Source organism: Ochotona princeps, chromosome 17 (assembly GCF_030435755.1).
Source record: "Ochotona princeps isolate mOchPri1 chromosome 17, mOchPri1.hap1, whole genome shotgun sequence".
In the NCBI taxonomy this organism is placed as follows: Eukaryota; Metazoa; Chordata; class Mammalia; order Lagomorpha; family Ochotonidae; genus Ochotona; species Ochotona princeps.
In genome coordinates, this window is record NC_080848.1 from 26,254,956 (window position 1) to 26,267,462 (window position 12,507).

The 12,507-nt window shown below is 48.7% G+C and overlaps 1 protein-coding gene across 14 annotated transcripts in view; it reads left to right on the forward strand.

Annotated features, from left to right (window-relative positions):
- The window catches only part of MSI2 (musashi RNA binding protein 2), a 364,778-nt gene that overhangs the window by 112,340 nt on the left and 239,931 nt on the right, over window positions 1–12,507 (forward strand). For 9 of the 14 annotated variants that reach the window (XM_058676320.1, XM_058676326.1, XM_058676321.1 and 6 more), the window contains one exon: window positions 4,350–4,421. The exons of the other annotated variants lie outside the window; for them this stretch is intronic. In XM_058676320.1, coding sequence (XP_058532303.1) covers window positions 4,350–4,421 — 72 coding nt within the window. The remainder of the gene's footprint in view (window positions 1–4,349; window positions 4,422–12,507) is intronic. 14 annotated transcript variants of the gene reach the window in all.

Below are 12,507 nucleotides of genomic sequence, written 5' to 3' on the forward strand. Positions count from 1 at the left end.
GGTTTAAGGTAGTATCTTCACCAAACTGTGAAACTGATTCAGGAGCATCCAGCATGATTCAGCTAAAGTAAGGCTTTTGGGAGAAGAAGAAAGGGTATGTGTGTGTGTGTGTGTGTGTGAGTGTGTGTGTGTCTTTGTAGGGGGAGGTCATAGAGGAATGGCACGAAGTGCAGTGATCAGCAGACTTCCATCTCCAGCAGCAGGTGGTCACCAGCCTGTGCAGCCCTAGGCCGGGTGAGTAGGTCAGCTGATCTTCCTGCTGGTGGCCAAGTCGCACCTTCTCTTCAAAGGACAGAACAAAGAGCAGGGTAGAGGGATCATAACAAAATGACTACCAGAGAGTTCGGGTTTCTGTTCCGTGCCATGGTGCCCTGCTAGGAAGCAGTTGCTGAGGGTTAGGAAGTGGTGTGAAGATACAGGAGCAGTGCCAGGTGATGGCCAGGGAGGATGGGGTTTTGTGTGATGCGAAGTGGGGCTATTCAGCTAGGCAGGCTTCTTGGAATAGAGCAACAGGAGTGGGGTGGAGGTGAAGGTGTCACCTGTAGATCCTCCTATTTAAGAATTCAGTAATGACTCCAGGTGGTCTTTTTAAGGCCTTCCAGAGTAAAGGCACAGAGGCCACACTGGGCCGCCTGAGATGCAGTCTCCTGCTGGGACAGTGAGGTACAGATGGGAGGTGCCTAGACACCTGGGTGGCTTCCTTGCTCTCATTCTTTTTTTGCCTATGGCCTTATAGCTGGAGGATGCCTGTTTCCCTCCATCAAGGGCACACCAACCCCTTTCACTGTTTCCGGCTCTGGCTGCCCAGCAGCAGTGGGCTGAGTCAGCCTGTCCTGCCTTTGAACTTGTGCTTGCCTGCTTGCTTTAATTAGATGATATGTGAGTTTCCTTATCTTTCTGAGCAATTTCTCTCTCTTTTCGTGATCAGCTATTGACGCCAATACAGGATTAGAGTCCCTGTTCTCTGGTTTCCCCTGGGGCCTGTTATAGGATGTCTGAGATAGGAAACTACATGCTGGAGCAAGTGGATGGGTGAGTCACTTGGCAACTGAGAAGGAATGTCTTTTCAGGTTTGTAAAGCACATTCACATACAGCTGGGTCTGATGCTTGCCAGCAATACCCCAGTGCTACTGTCCCTTTTCATAGATGAGGAAATTAAGGCTCATGAGACGTGTCAGCAGGCAGCAGTACTGGGACCTAATCCTACTCTCGATCCAGTTCCCTGCCATGTACGCTTAGACTTGGTTCTCAGTGAGGATTTATTGTTGATCCAGTTCCTACCCAGGTCATAGGTTACAATGTGACACATAGCCATTGCCCTGCAAATGCCACTTTCTCCGCCCATCAGCACTCAGGTCCCCCTGTACCAAGGGCAATGTGATGGGTCAGGAATTGGCACTGACTTCATGACTTCTGTTCAAGATACTGTGTTGCAGTGTTGAAGAAACTTCTGTGGGGTGACTTCACGGATGCTCTGGTTTTAAGGTTGTCATTGTTGTTAAATATTTATGTATTCATTCATTTTAGAATCAGAAACAAAGAAATCTTCCATTGCTAGTTTATTTTCCAAATGTCTGCAATAGCCAGGGCTGGTCCAGGCCAAACCCGGAAGCCAGAAACTCAGTCCCTGTCTGTCACATGTTTGGAGGGAATCTAGCTGCTTCAGCATCACCTGCTGTCTCCCAGGGTATGCCTTGGCAGGTAGCTGGAATTGGAACAGAGCTGGGTTCCCAGGAGTTGTGATGAGGAGTGAGGTTGTCTTAACCAGCGTTCTAGCTACTCTGCCAGGTTGTGCTTTTTAATTCTGGCGTCAGGCAGCAGAAGGAAACATTCTGAGATCCATTGTTTCTTCCTAACCCTTGGCCAGCTGATGGACTAAACATTATTTCCCAATCCTTGTCTTCATCTCTTGGGAAAGTGTGGCGTCTCATCAAGTTTTGCCTTCATGCTGCTGAGGCCTGCCCGTGAATAAGGAACCACAGACAGTGTAGGATGGGAGGGATGTGACTATTCTGGACATCATTTTGCTCCAGAACTGCTTACAATTTTTTAAAAATGTATTTATATAATAGGCAGTCTTTTAGACTTACAAAGAGGGACAGACAGAGAGAAATATCTTTCACCTTTTGATTTACTTTGAAATAGCTGTCATGGCTGGGGGAGGGCCAAGCTGAAACCAGAACTTCTGGGACTCCCACATGGCACAGGAGCCTGAGCACCTGGGGCATCTTCTGCTGCTTTCTCAGGCCATTGACAGGGAGCTGGATGGGAAGTGGAGCAGTGGTTCCATGCTAGGGGTCCTCAAAACTGCTTTTAATTTATTGTGGAGGGAGTAGATCAAGGCTGACCTCAGCTGTCAATCTGCTGATCTTTAACTGGGACTTGAATCAGGGCCTGCAGTTCATTCTTGAGGCATCAGTGTGGCTGGCCACTCAGTCGGCATTCCATGTAGGGGAAAGGCTCGGCACTCTGGGGCTGTGGACAGCTGGGCGAGGCTCTTGAATAGTTTGGTGCAACAGTGTCTGTAGAGGGCATGCTGTGTGTAGTTCTGTGTGCTGTGCCTGTCCGTCTGGTCAGTGACTTGCCCTGTGAGCATAGTCACCTTTCCCACAAGTGCTTCATATGCATTTGGCTGTAAATATGCTCCTGACCCACAAATACAGTTTCCCCTTCATTACTTTACAAAAGGCAGCTGATTTCTTTGAAATCAGTGGGAGTGGGAAGAGGATGGAACTGAAGTCAGCTATCCTGTCACTCAGTCCCACCAAGAGATTGGGGCTTTTGAGACTTTCTTACTGAATCTGTAATTCCACATCCATGAATTCAACCACTGTGGACTGGGTCGGATGTGTCAGTTGTCCCCAAGCAATTCAGAGTAACAACTGTGTACAGGAGTATTCATGTTGTTAAGTTTTCTAAGCAACACCTAGATGATGAAATATGTGGGAGGGTGTGCAAACACAATGCCACTTTCTGGCAGTCAAGTGTCCTCCTACTTTGGAGTCTGAAATGAGCTCCAGAATCGATCCCCTGTAGATGCTGAGGGACGACCGTACCCTTGGTTTCTCATGTGGCTTACAAGGTTTAGGGGCGTTAGTGTGTCAGGCTCTGAGAGTGGGTCATTTGACAAGAAGGTTCTGTAATGGAGCAACCTCTAGCGGAGGGAGCTGCTTTCTTCCACACTCTCAAGGGTCCAGAATGCGACCTGTCGTAAGTGGCCGGGCACTCCGTGTTTGGTGATGCTCAGATGGGGTCAGCCATGGCTGCCCAGTCTGTATTGCCCTCCCGCCTTGGAGGTGTCCTGCAGACTCCTAGGAAACAGTGATTTTTATTCCTGTTGCCCTCATCAGGCGTGCCACCCTAGCCTGTCTGGGCACTAGGCCCTAACCCTCCCCTGGGCTGTTTGTTGTTGTCTTGTGTGGCTCTGCCCTGGGGTCTTGTGTTTTGGAAGCAATGTGGCAAAACCATCACCAGCCTCTGCTGCTCTGGCTTTCCTTAAACCCTTCTGCGGCTCTGAGTGCCACTTGTTCACCCACTGGCCTTGGGCTTGGGGAGCAGTGGACTCTCCTGGGCGCTTTACTGAAGGGTGTCTTTATTCAATTTGACTGTTGCTATTATGTGGCAAGGCAGTCAATAAAAACTGTGATTTATGAGACATGTGTGGCTGTGGTTGTTTTTTTTTGTTTTCTTTCTTAACTTCTCCTATTTCTCCTCCTTCTTCTTCTTTTTTCTTCTGCTTTGCCATCTATCAGAGAGAGAAAAGCCAGGCCTGATAATTTCTTGGCACATCCTGTGTTCAGTTGAGAATGTCAGCTGTCAGCCTGTCAGGAAGTTCCTTCTTGGATGACTTCTCCCTCCTTTTTACCTCTTGCCACAGTCCAGTCCTGCTGAAGGCCCAGGCCTTGCTGTGTCCTGCAGGTTGCTGATAAGCAGGTGCTATACATTGCAGGGAGAAGAGTGTGGCCCCTGGCATGGCCCTACCCCTCTGCACGCACGCTACCCCACCACATGTCCAGCTCCAGCCAGGCTGTGATTGTCAGCAGCTTCCCGAATTTTCTTTGTGTTGAATGCAGCCCCTGTCCAATCCTCTTCATCTTTGGGCCTGACTGCTGTAGACATCCTTTCTTTTCTTCTCTCTCTTTCTCTTTGCTGCAAAGTATGTGCACCTCAGATAAAAGGCTCTCAAATAGAGGCCCAATGTATTAGGCTCTGAAATTAGACTAATTGGAGACAAAAGCAAGTTGTCACGAAGATGCCTGTGGCAGGGGTGGGCAGGAGGTGGCTGAGCCCTGGGAAATGCCAGGTTGACTTTGGCTGAGTCCCCCACTTCTCACTCTTATATTATTAGCTGTTTGCTGAGATGCCTCGTTGGCTTGCTGGAGCTGCCCATAGTAGCATGAACTACGTTACACCCTGCATGGTAAGCCTATTTAAAACCTATTTAAGCTCCCATTCTGTGTATCTGCCATAGCTGCAGGCTGAGCACCCAGAGAGTGCATAAAATGCATCTGTAACCACCCACAAATCGCTGGGTGGGACTGTCCAATAGAAGGCCAAGTGTACGTTCCCTTCTTGTGTCAGAGTCATGGCTTCTGAAGTGTAGCCAGCCAGATTTTGATTTTGGCTACTAGAAGCAGGGTAGGATCTTGGAAGAACCCCATTTTTCTGGTCTCCTGACAGAGTGTGATTGGGGCAAGCTGCAGAGCCCAGAGATGGAACCCAGGCTGTGGAGCTCTGACTGAATTCTGATCCAATCAGAAGAGTGAGGGAGCTCAGGCTTTTATTGGGTGAAATGTGTTGGCCTTTGAACTTTCCCACTGTCTCAACCCCATGTGAATGTGGATTTTGCTGTCTTGGAAGGCAGGCCTGCATCTTGGTACCTCTTGTGCTCTGAGTTTGCGCACCTGCCCACTCCGAGAGTAGCCAAGTTGCCTGGTCTTTGCCTGCTACTCCTGCTCTCTTTCCTCCGGCAATGTTGCCCAGTGGGACTCACCCCTAGTTGTTATAAGGGCTTTCTGTCGTCTCTGCATCCTCTCCAGTGCATGTACACCTGACCTACGAGATGCTGGCCTCCTGCAGGTCTTCCAGCTCAGCTCACATGACCTCACAACCAACCCTGAGCCCCTCGGGCGAGGGGGGGTTTCCTCTCTCCCTTGAAGCCACTTCTGCTTGTTTCTTTTCTCCCCCAGGTGGCAACTCTCCTCTGAGCACCCGTGACTCTGCTGGGTCTGTAATGACCAGCTAATAAATTCTTGCTTCTGCTCCCTCTTGTTCCTGTCCCTTGTGCCTCTGTAGTGGGTTACACATTGCGGGCAAAGACTATCTGTGTCACTGCTGTCCAACGGGATGTTGTGTGATGAAGACAGTGCTTGTTCCAAGACATGTGGCTTGAATTTGGCCTGAGCATTTGGAATTGTGGCTGGGAGAAGTGAGCTATTATTGGTGTATAACTCCCAACTACTTTAAGTCTCTTTGGTAGCCACACAGGCTGGGGCCTGACATCTTGGTCATTGGAAATATGATTCTTGCTTATCTTCCAATCTTTGCATGGTGCTCTGCCCGTAAGCCAGCGTGATAGGTGCTGTGAAATGAAGCAGGAATCAGTTAGGTGTAGAGTTAATAAAGTCAGCTTGTGTGTTCTGTGCCTATTTTCTGTGCAGCTTAAATTTGAAATGTAGAGGTTATATACTTGAACACTGTCAATGCTTTGGGGGAAAAGAGAGAGGAATAAGACATGGTCTTGCTCCTTCCTTATTCCTTCTTCCTTCTTCCTTCAAGGACCTCAAACCTAATGAGCAAATAGGAAGCTGGACAAATCACTATTCAGAAATGGCTCATGTCCTCTGAGGCTGTAGAGAAAGGAGTCATTGATGATGACTGAAGCGGGCTAGGGGATGCTCTAGAATGTTCATGCTTTCAGCAAATATTTATTATATGTCATTTATGGCCAAGGGAGTGGGTGTATGCCTGTGAACCAGACAGCATTCCTGGTCTCACTAAGCTTGTGGGGGGAGGTGAAAGGTGGTGAATACACTGAGTAAGTTAAAGAGTGTGTTGGAAGGTGACAAGGCAGTAGAAGGTCTAAGGGAGAGGAACTGTGAGCAAAGACTTGTGACTGAGGTTGAGGCTTTGGAGAACTGTGATAGGAGAAGACAGAGCAGTGTGTTCTTGGGAGAGAGGCAGCTTGAATGCAGGCCTGGAGCTGCCATGTGTGTGTTGGTGAGAGCTGCGTGACTGGGCACGGGGAGGCAAGAAGAAGAGCAGAGAGATGAAGCTCGTAATGCGAGCCTGGAAGATGCCACTGATGGTTTTCTGTGTCTCTGCAAATATCCTTTCTCCCTGGTCAGAATATTTCTCTTCCCTCTCCCCCATACAGTGGACCTAGTTTATTGCTTCTTCCCATCCCACAGGGGTTCATTCTGCTTCTCAGCAATTGTGCTGATTAAGAGAATCGGATGCCTTGGTGATGTGATTTAGAAAAGACAGTGGATGAGGTCAGGCAGGTCTCTCCTGGGGTAGCTTTACTACTACCTTCTGTTTGTTTCAGAGTCTCTCTCTCTTTGCAAAATAAGTACACTGCTGGGTCCCAAGAGACCCGGGCCCTATATTACAGCTCACTCCTTTGAGCTGGATCAACATTGGATTTGGGACAGTCAGGACTTGTCAGGAGTGGGAATAGGCTAGGCAGGTTTTTGAAAGGGGAAGACAGGATTTGTTGAGTAGGGAGAGAATACTTTAATTCTCAGGAAATGTGGAGACCTGGAGACTGATGGCTGGACAGGATGTGAGTGGACCTGAGCTGTTGACGCCGCTGTACATGATCATTGGTATGAGATGCATCCTGAGTTTTAAGACTTTGTGTTTTTACATATTTGTAAAGCAGAGAAACAGAGACAGGCATGTATAGGAGATCTTCCATTTGGCATTTCTTTCTGCAAATGCCTGCAATAGTCTGAACTGGGCCAGGCTGGAGCTGAGAGACAGAACTCCATCCAGCCCTCCCACGCGGGTGGCAAGGACTCAACTGACTGAGCCATTGGCTGCTGCCCCTCCCAGGGTGAGCCTTACCAGGAAACTGGAATCACAAGCAGAGCTGGGACTCGGACCCAGGCAGTCCTCCATGGGATAGAGGTGTGCAAAGTGGTATCTTACCTACTCCAACAAATTCCCACCCCAAGAAACCTGATTTTTTTTTCTAGGATGAGAAGAAAAGCATTTGCCAAAGGCTCACAAAGTAGTAAATTCTCCACCCTTCTTGCTTTTTAAACTTATTTAAACATTGTAGAGTTGAGTGTTGCAAGTACAGCCGTTAGGCCTTGTGGCAATTGCTGTAATTATGCGTAGCTCTCCAAGTACCAGAGATGAGTTGTCCACTCATGACTGACAGAGGCTGCTGGTTCTCTGGAGGGCTTGGTACCTCCAGTGTTTGTTGGCAGAGAGGTTCAGGAGACAGCCTTGAGTTTGCTGATGAACTGCAAGTAGAACACAGGCTCAGCGATTACAGAGACCGGGCTGACAAGTGGTGGTTGAGACTGGGATCCAGTCAAGTTAGTAGCTGAGTCCTCCGCTTATAAGCATCTCTTTGCTGCTGGATGCTGTTGGCCAGTCCCTTCTATTTAGAATGCCCTAGCTTCTGTGCTACAGTTACTGTTGCTCTATAACTAATTACCTCCAGATTCAGCAGCTCCAAGCAACCACTTTATTATGCTCATGGGAGCTGTGGGCTAGGAGTTTGGATGGAGAATGGTAGGGATGGCTGGTGTCTGTTTTCCCATGCCTGGGACCTCAGCTGGGAAGATTTGAAATCAGAATGCCTGGAGTGCAAGGGGCTGGAATCTCCTGAAAGTTTGTTCACTCGTGCATCTGGCGCCTGCCTGAGATGATACGAAGCGTGTAGCTCCTGCATGTGGCTGGGCTTCCTGACAGCATGGTGGCTTCAGGGCCCGGAATGGTGACTCAGTTGGCTAATTCTCCTGCAAGAGCTAGGATCCCATGTGAGCACTGCTTCACGTCCCAGCTGCTCTGCTTTCCATCCAGCTCCCTGCTTGCGGCCTGGGAAAACAGTGGAGGATGGCCCAAAGCCTTGGGCTCCTGCACTCACGTGGGAGACATGGAAAAAGCTCCTGGCTCATTGTCCTATGGATACTGCAATGAAACCTCCAGAATGAACACATGCCTGTCCTCTGCACACCTGGTTCTGCTGTCCCCACCCCAGCTGGTGATGCTGCTGTCAGCTCTGCCACCTAGTTCCTTCAAGAATCCTTTCCCTTCCTCATTTCTGAGTCTGACCATTTTGTCTCCTACTCTCTTAAATCTCTTCCTCCTTTCATATGCAAAAGGTGCTTGTTTGTTTCAGGGTCCCCTCATCTTGAACTGTTAGGATAAGCTTCTGACTATCCTTAAAGGCTCTGACTTTCTACCCCCCAGATCCTTTTGTGCAGAATGACTTACCCGAGGCACAAAGCTGGTCTTGTTATTCCAGTGTGATGGTTAAAATCAGTGACTGCTACCCAGGGCCATCAGCATGATGTCCAGTCTGCTTGGTGATGGTCCTGATTGTGATGTAGAAACCTTGGCTCCATCCTTGCCCCCCATCAGCCTCTTCTTTCTTCTGAGTTTCTGGAAAACTCTTATTCATCTTTCAAAACCTCAGTCAGGTACTTTTTCTTGAAGCCTTCCCCAATTCTGTTGACAGAGTTCACTGCATCTTATGCTGTCTCTTTTGTATTTCCCTGTCTTTGTCAGGCCTCTGGGAGATCTCCCAGGCCATAGAACTAAATGTGTAGTCTGGGATCCAGGCTCTAGCCAAGACTGGGCTGACATTGAATAGAATTCCTCAGGGAAGCTGCCACCAAGTCTCTGATCACCAGTGCTTTGAGGCTCACCCCTATTGCACTTGACCCCTTAATCTGTTGTAAAGAGCCACCAAGTGTCCTTTCTGTGCATCAAGATGCTCCTCTCTAATTGCCTGCTGTGTGTGTGTGTCCAAGAATAGGGAGGGAATTGTGTGATTCGGATGAACGGAGCCTGCCGAGGGTGGCCCTCTATGTGTGTCCTGTGTGGCTGTTGAGAACTTTGGAGCTGTTCTTCTCAGGAACAACATTTTCCTACTGCTCCAGGAGATCTCATCCAGCTTAGCCACCTGCAGTGCTTGGAATTCCCCGGGGGAACGAGAGGGGACAGGCAGGTTACCAGGAACCTGGAGCCATCACACGTCCTCATGGGCTCCACTGATATTTATTTATTTCTACTTGAAAGTCACAGAGTTAGAGGAAAAGTGAGCGAGCGAGCGAGCGAGAGAGAGAGACCTTCACTTTTCAATCTCCAGAAGGCTGTTAACAGTCAGGGCTGGACCAAGCTGAAGCCAGCAGCTTCATCTGTGTCTCCCTTATGGGTGGCAAGGACCCAAATACTGGGACCATTTTCCACTGCTTTTCCCAGGTTCTTAGCAGGTAACTGAATTATAAGTAGATCAGCAGGATTCTAATAAGCACCCATGTGGTATGCTGGTGCCCCAGACAGCCAGTTTGCTCACTCTACCACCATGCTGGCTCCTCAACTGATACTTATTAAATTCCTATTGTGTGCAAGGACTTCTTTTAGCAGCCAAGAATATAGGGATAAACAAAACACAGATTCTGAACTTCCATACTGAAAGAAACCATACACCTCCCGCACCACTATTAAGCTTCCTTTCTGGACAGATAGGGGGCCTCCTGCCTGCAGCTGATTGGAGTCTGAGTTCCTTGCCCTGTCTGTCCCTAGTACCTAGCAGACATTCAACAAACACTCATAGAGGGAGTGTATGAGTGCTGCTGTACAAATGAGGCTTAACCAGGCAAGTTTTTATCCCCTCTCAGGAAAAGGGTGCTAGATTTCATTCTGCTCCTGTCAGGTGTGGGGCAATTTCCCTGTGGAACCCCCAGGTCTTTCAGGCAGAAGTGCCCCATGGAGAGAACCGTATGCCACTGGCCAGGCTGTGTGTGAGTTGATGGCCCTCCAGAGTCGGCTACAGAATGAGCCTGCCATGTTCTGGCCAATAGCTACGGGTCCCCTGCCGCCTGTTTGCCTCAATAAACAGCCAGGCCAGACCAGTTAGCCAGGTTGAGTGTATAGAGGGATGTGTCTTTCCCTATTCTCTTTTTCATTGTGTGGTTGGACCAGAGCAAGTGTTTTAAATAGAACAGACATTGTAGCTATAAAACATCTGTAACACTGCACTTATTTAAGTTCCTGGCAGGCAGAGGTCTCTGTGATTGGTGATTTTTGTTTTTTTTTTTTTTTTTTTTTTTTGCTATGGCTGTTGTTGCCTTTTTTCCCTTGTTTGTCCCACTGGAAAATAAAGTTTTCTTTTATGTGAGGATTTATAGAAATATGTTCTTGGCACGCAGAGAGCACGGACGGATTAGGATATTGGTGTAGCAGAGAAATATTACCTTTGGGACATGGGCACAGCTTTATCTCTCTTACAGAATGGCCTTGGTAATGTGTGGCCATCTATTATTCTTCTGAGGGTGAGGCTCTGCCAAGTTTACAGCAGAAAGAGATGCAGCCTTGCGTGGAGATGGCCTTTGTTTTCCTGAAGCATCTTTAGCCCTCAGATTGCCATGGTTGCCAAGAACTGTTTGCTGAAGGTGGCCTGACTTGGGGCGGTGTCCACAGAACTCCAAGCTCAGTGGAAGTGATCAGAATTAGTCATTGCATGTGCAGAGTGTGCTTTGTGCTTCTGCTCAGTGCTTCTCCTCTTATGTGGTCTGTGAGGCAAGCAGGGATGGTTTGATCCCCAGTCACAGACAGAAGGCAGAGGTAAAGTCATTGCTAGGGTAGGGCAGGTGGCTGGGAAGAGGGGAAGAGTTATTCACTAGGTGTCTGTCATGCCAAGCCTGTACCATGCATGTTTCGTGTGTTAGCTCTTTTAACGCAGTTTGTGAGTCAAAAAGCTGGAGTTTATGGAGCTCAGATATTTTGGTAAGGACTTAGTAAAGTAGTAAGCACATGACAGAATTGGATTTCTCAAGTTCCTTAGCTTTCTATTTTCTCATCTCCCAAATATCCAAATCTGGTATCCTTTTCAGCTTCCATGATCTCCCTGGGTTTAGCATTATGACCTGTTGTATTTTGAGGGCCGAACTATTTATTCAAAAGCACAGAGAATTGCTTATGATGACTTTGGCATCTGATGCCCCTTTTCTTGAAAGGAAGTTACTTGTAGAGAGAGGAACGACCAGATCGCACAACCTGGGGAGAGTGGTAGGGCTGAGGGTGGGAGTAGATGGGTGGTTTGACTTGCTTTCCTTGACAGGCACGATTTATGACCTAACAGATGGTGGAGTATGTTACCCAAGACCATTGTGTGAAGGGTGCCATGTGCTTATCTCGCCTTCTGCCTAACCCACCCTCATTTCTCTCCCACCCCAATTTCTGTTACAGTAGCATGGCAGAGCAGGAGGGCACTGTTGTGGGCAGTGGGGCTGATGCCAGGCCACATGCTGGATTAAGACAACCCAGCCTTTCCACCTTGTACATTCGTATGACTCCTATTTTTCTATCAGCTAAGTTAAAAACCTGCCTGCCATTTCATTCTTATTGAGGTTCTATTTCCCTGGTTAGCCTACAGGCCCCTCCTCTTCCTCCTCTCCCCAATGCGCTATGCCATATCCTGTGCTTCTGGAACCAAGTGCAGCCCTTCTCCCAGACATCAAATGTGTCTCACCCTCTGCAAAGGAGATTTCCCCCCGACCCACTCCCACCCACCACCTCTTCTTTCCTGGCTGCCTTCACATTGCCTTCACACACGGCCACTCTTGCACCCCCAAAACTCTACCATGCTACAAACAGTGTGGCCTATCCCTTTACTATAAAGGTCCCTGGGCAGAGATGAAGTCTCTTGTGGTTTCACATCCCCTAAGCCTAGTATAGTGCCTCACATGTAGTAGGTCCTCAAAGCACATGTGAAGAGAGAATGAATGGGTGAATGATGAATGAATAAATGAGTGCAACTTGCCATGAGAGACACTCCTCTGCTGTCTTTTCTTAGCCCCCTTGGTCTTCTTAATGCTTGCTCTCCTGGGATTCAGCAGACATATTCAGAGCACCTACTATGAACTGGTGCGGTTAACATACTCATCTCGGGATGCTTGTAGCAGCTCCATGATGTGGGAATGGCCATGCTGGGACTCTGGCCCATTCCCTGAGAAAACCCAGATGCTGTCTACTCCCTCACGTGGACTTTTCTCCCTTGTGCTCCTTAAGGGCACCATTGCTGTTGCTGGGGCCTTCACTGCACAAGGAGCTCAATTGCTGGATATGTAAATAACAAAATCCTGCTGCCAGGAGCCTGCTGTGGAGTAGCGACACTGGAGCTCCCAGGCTGGGCCTGGGCATCAGTGGGTTCTAGACACCCCCCAGGCTATGTTGCCGTGCCGCCTGGCTGAGCAGCCCTGCACTGCAGGAGTGTGAGTGCCTCATAGCCTCTCCACACCACGTGGATTAGGTAAAACCTGCTC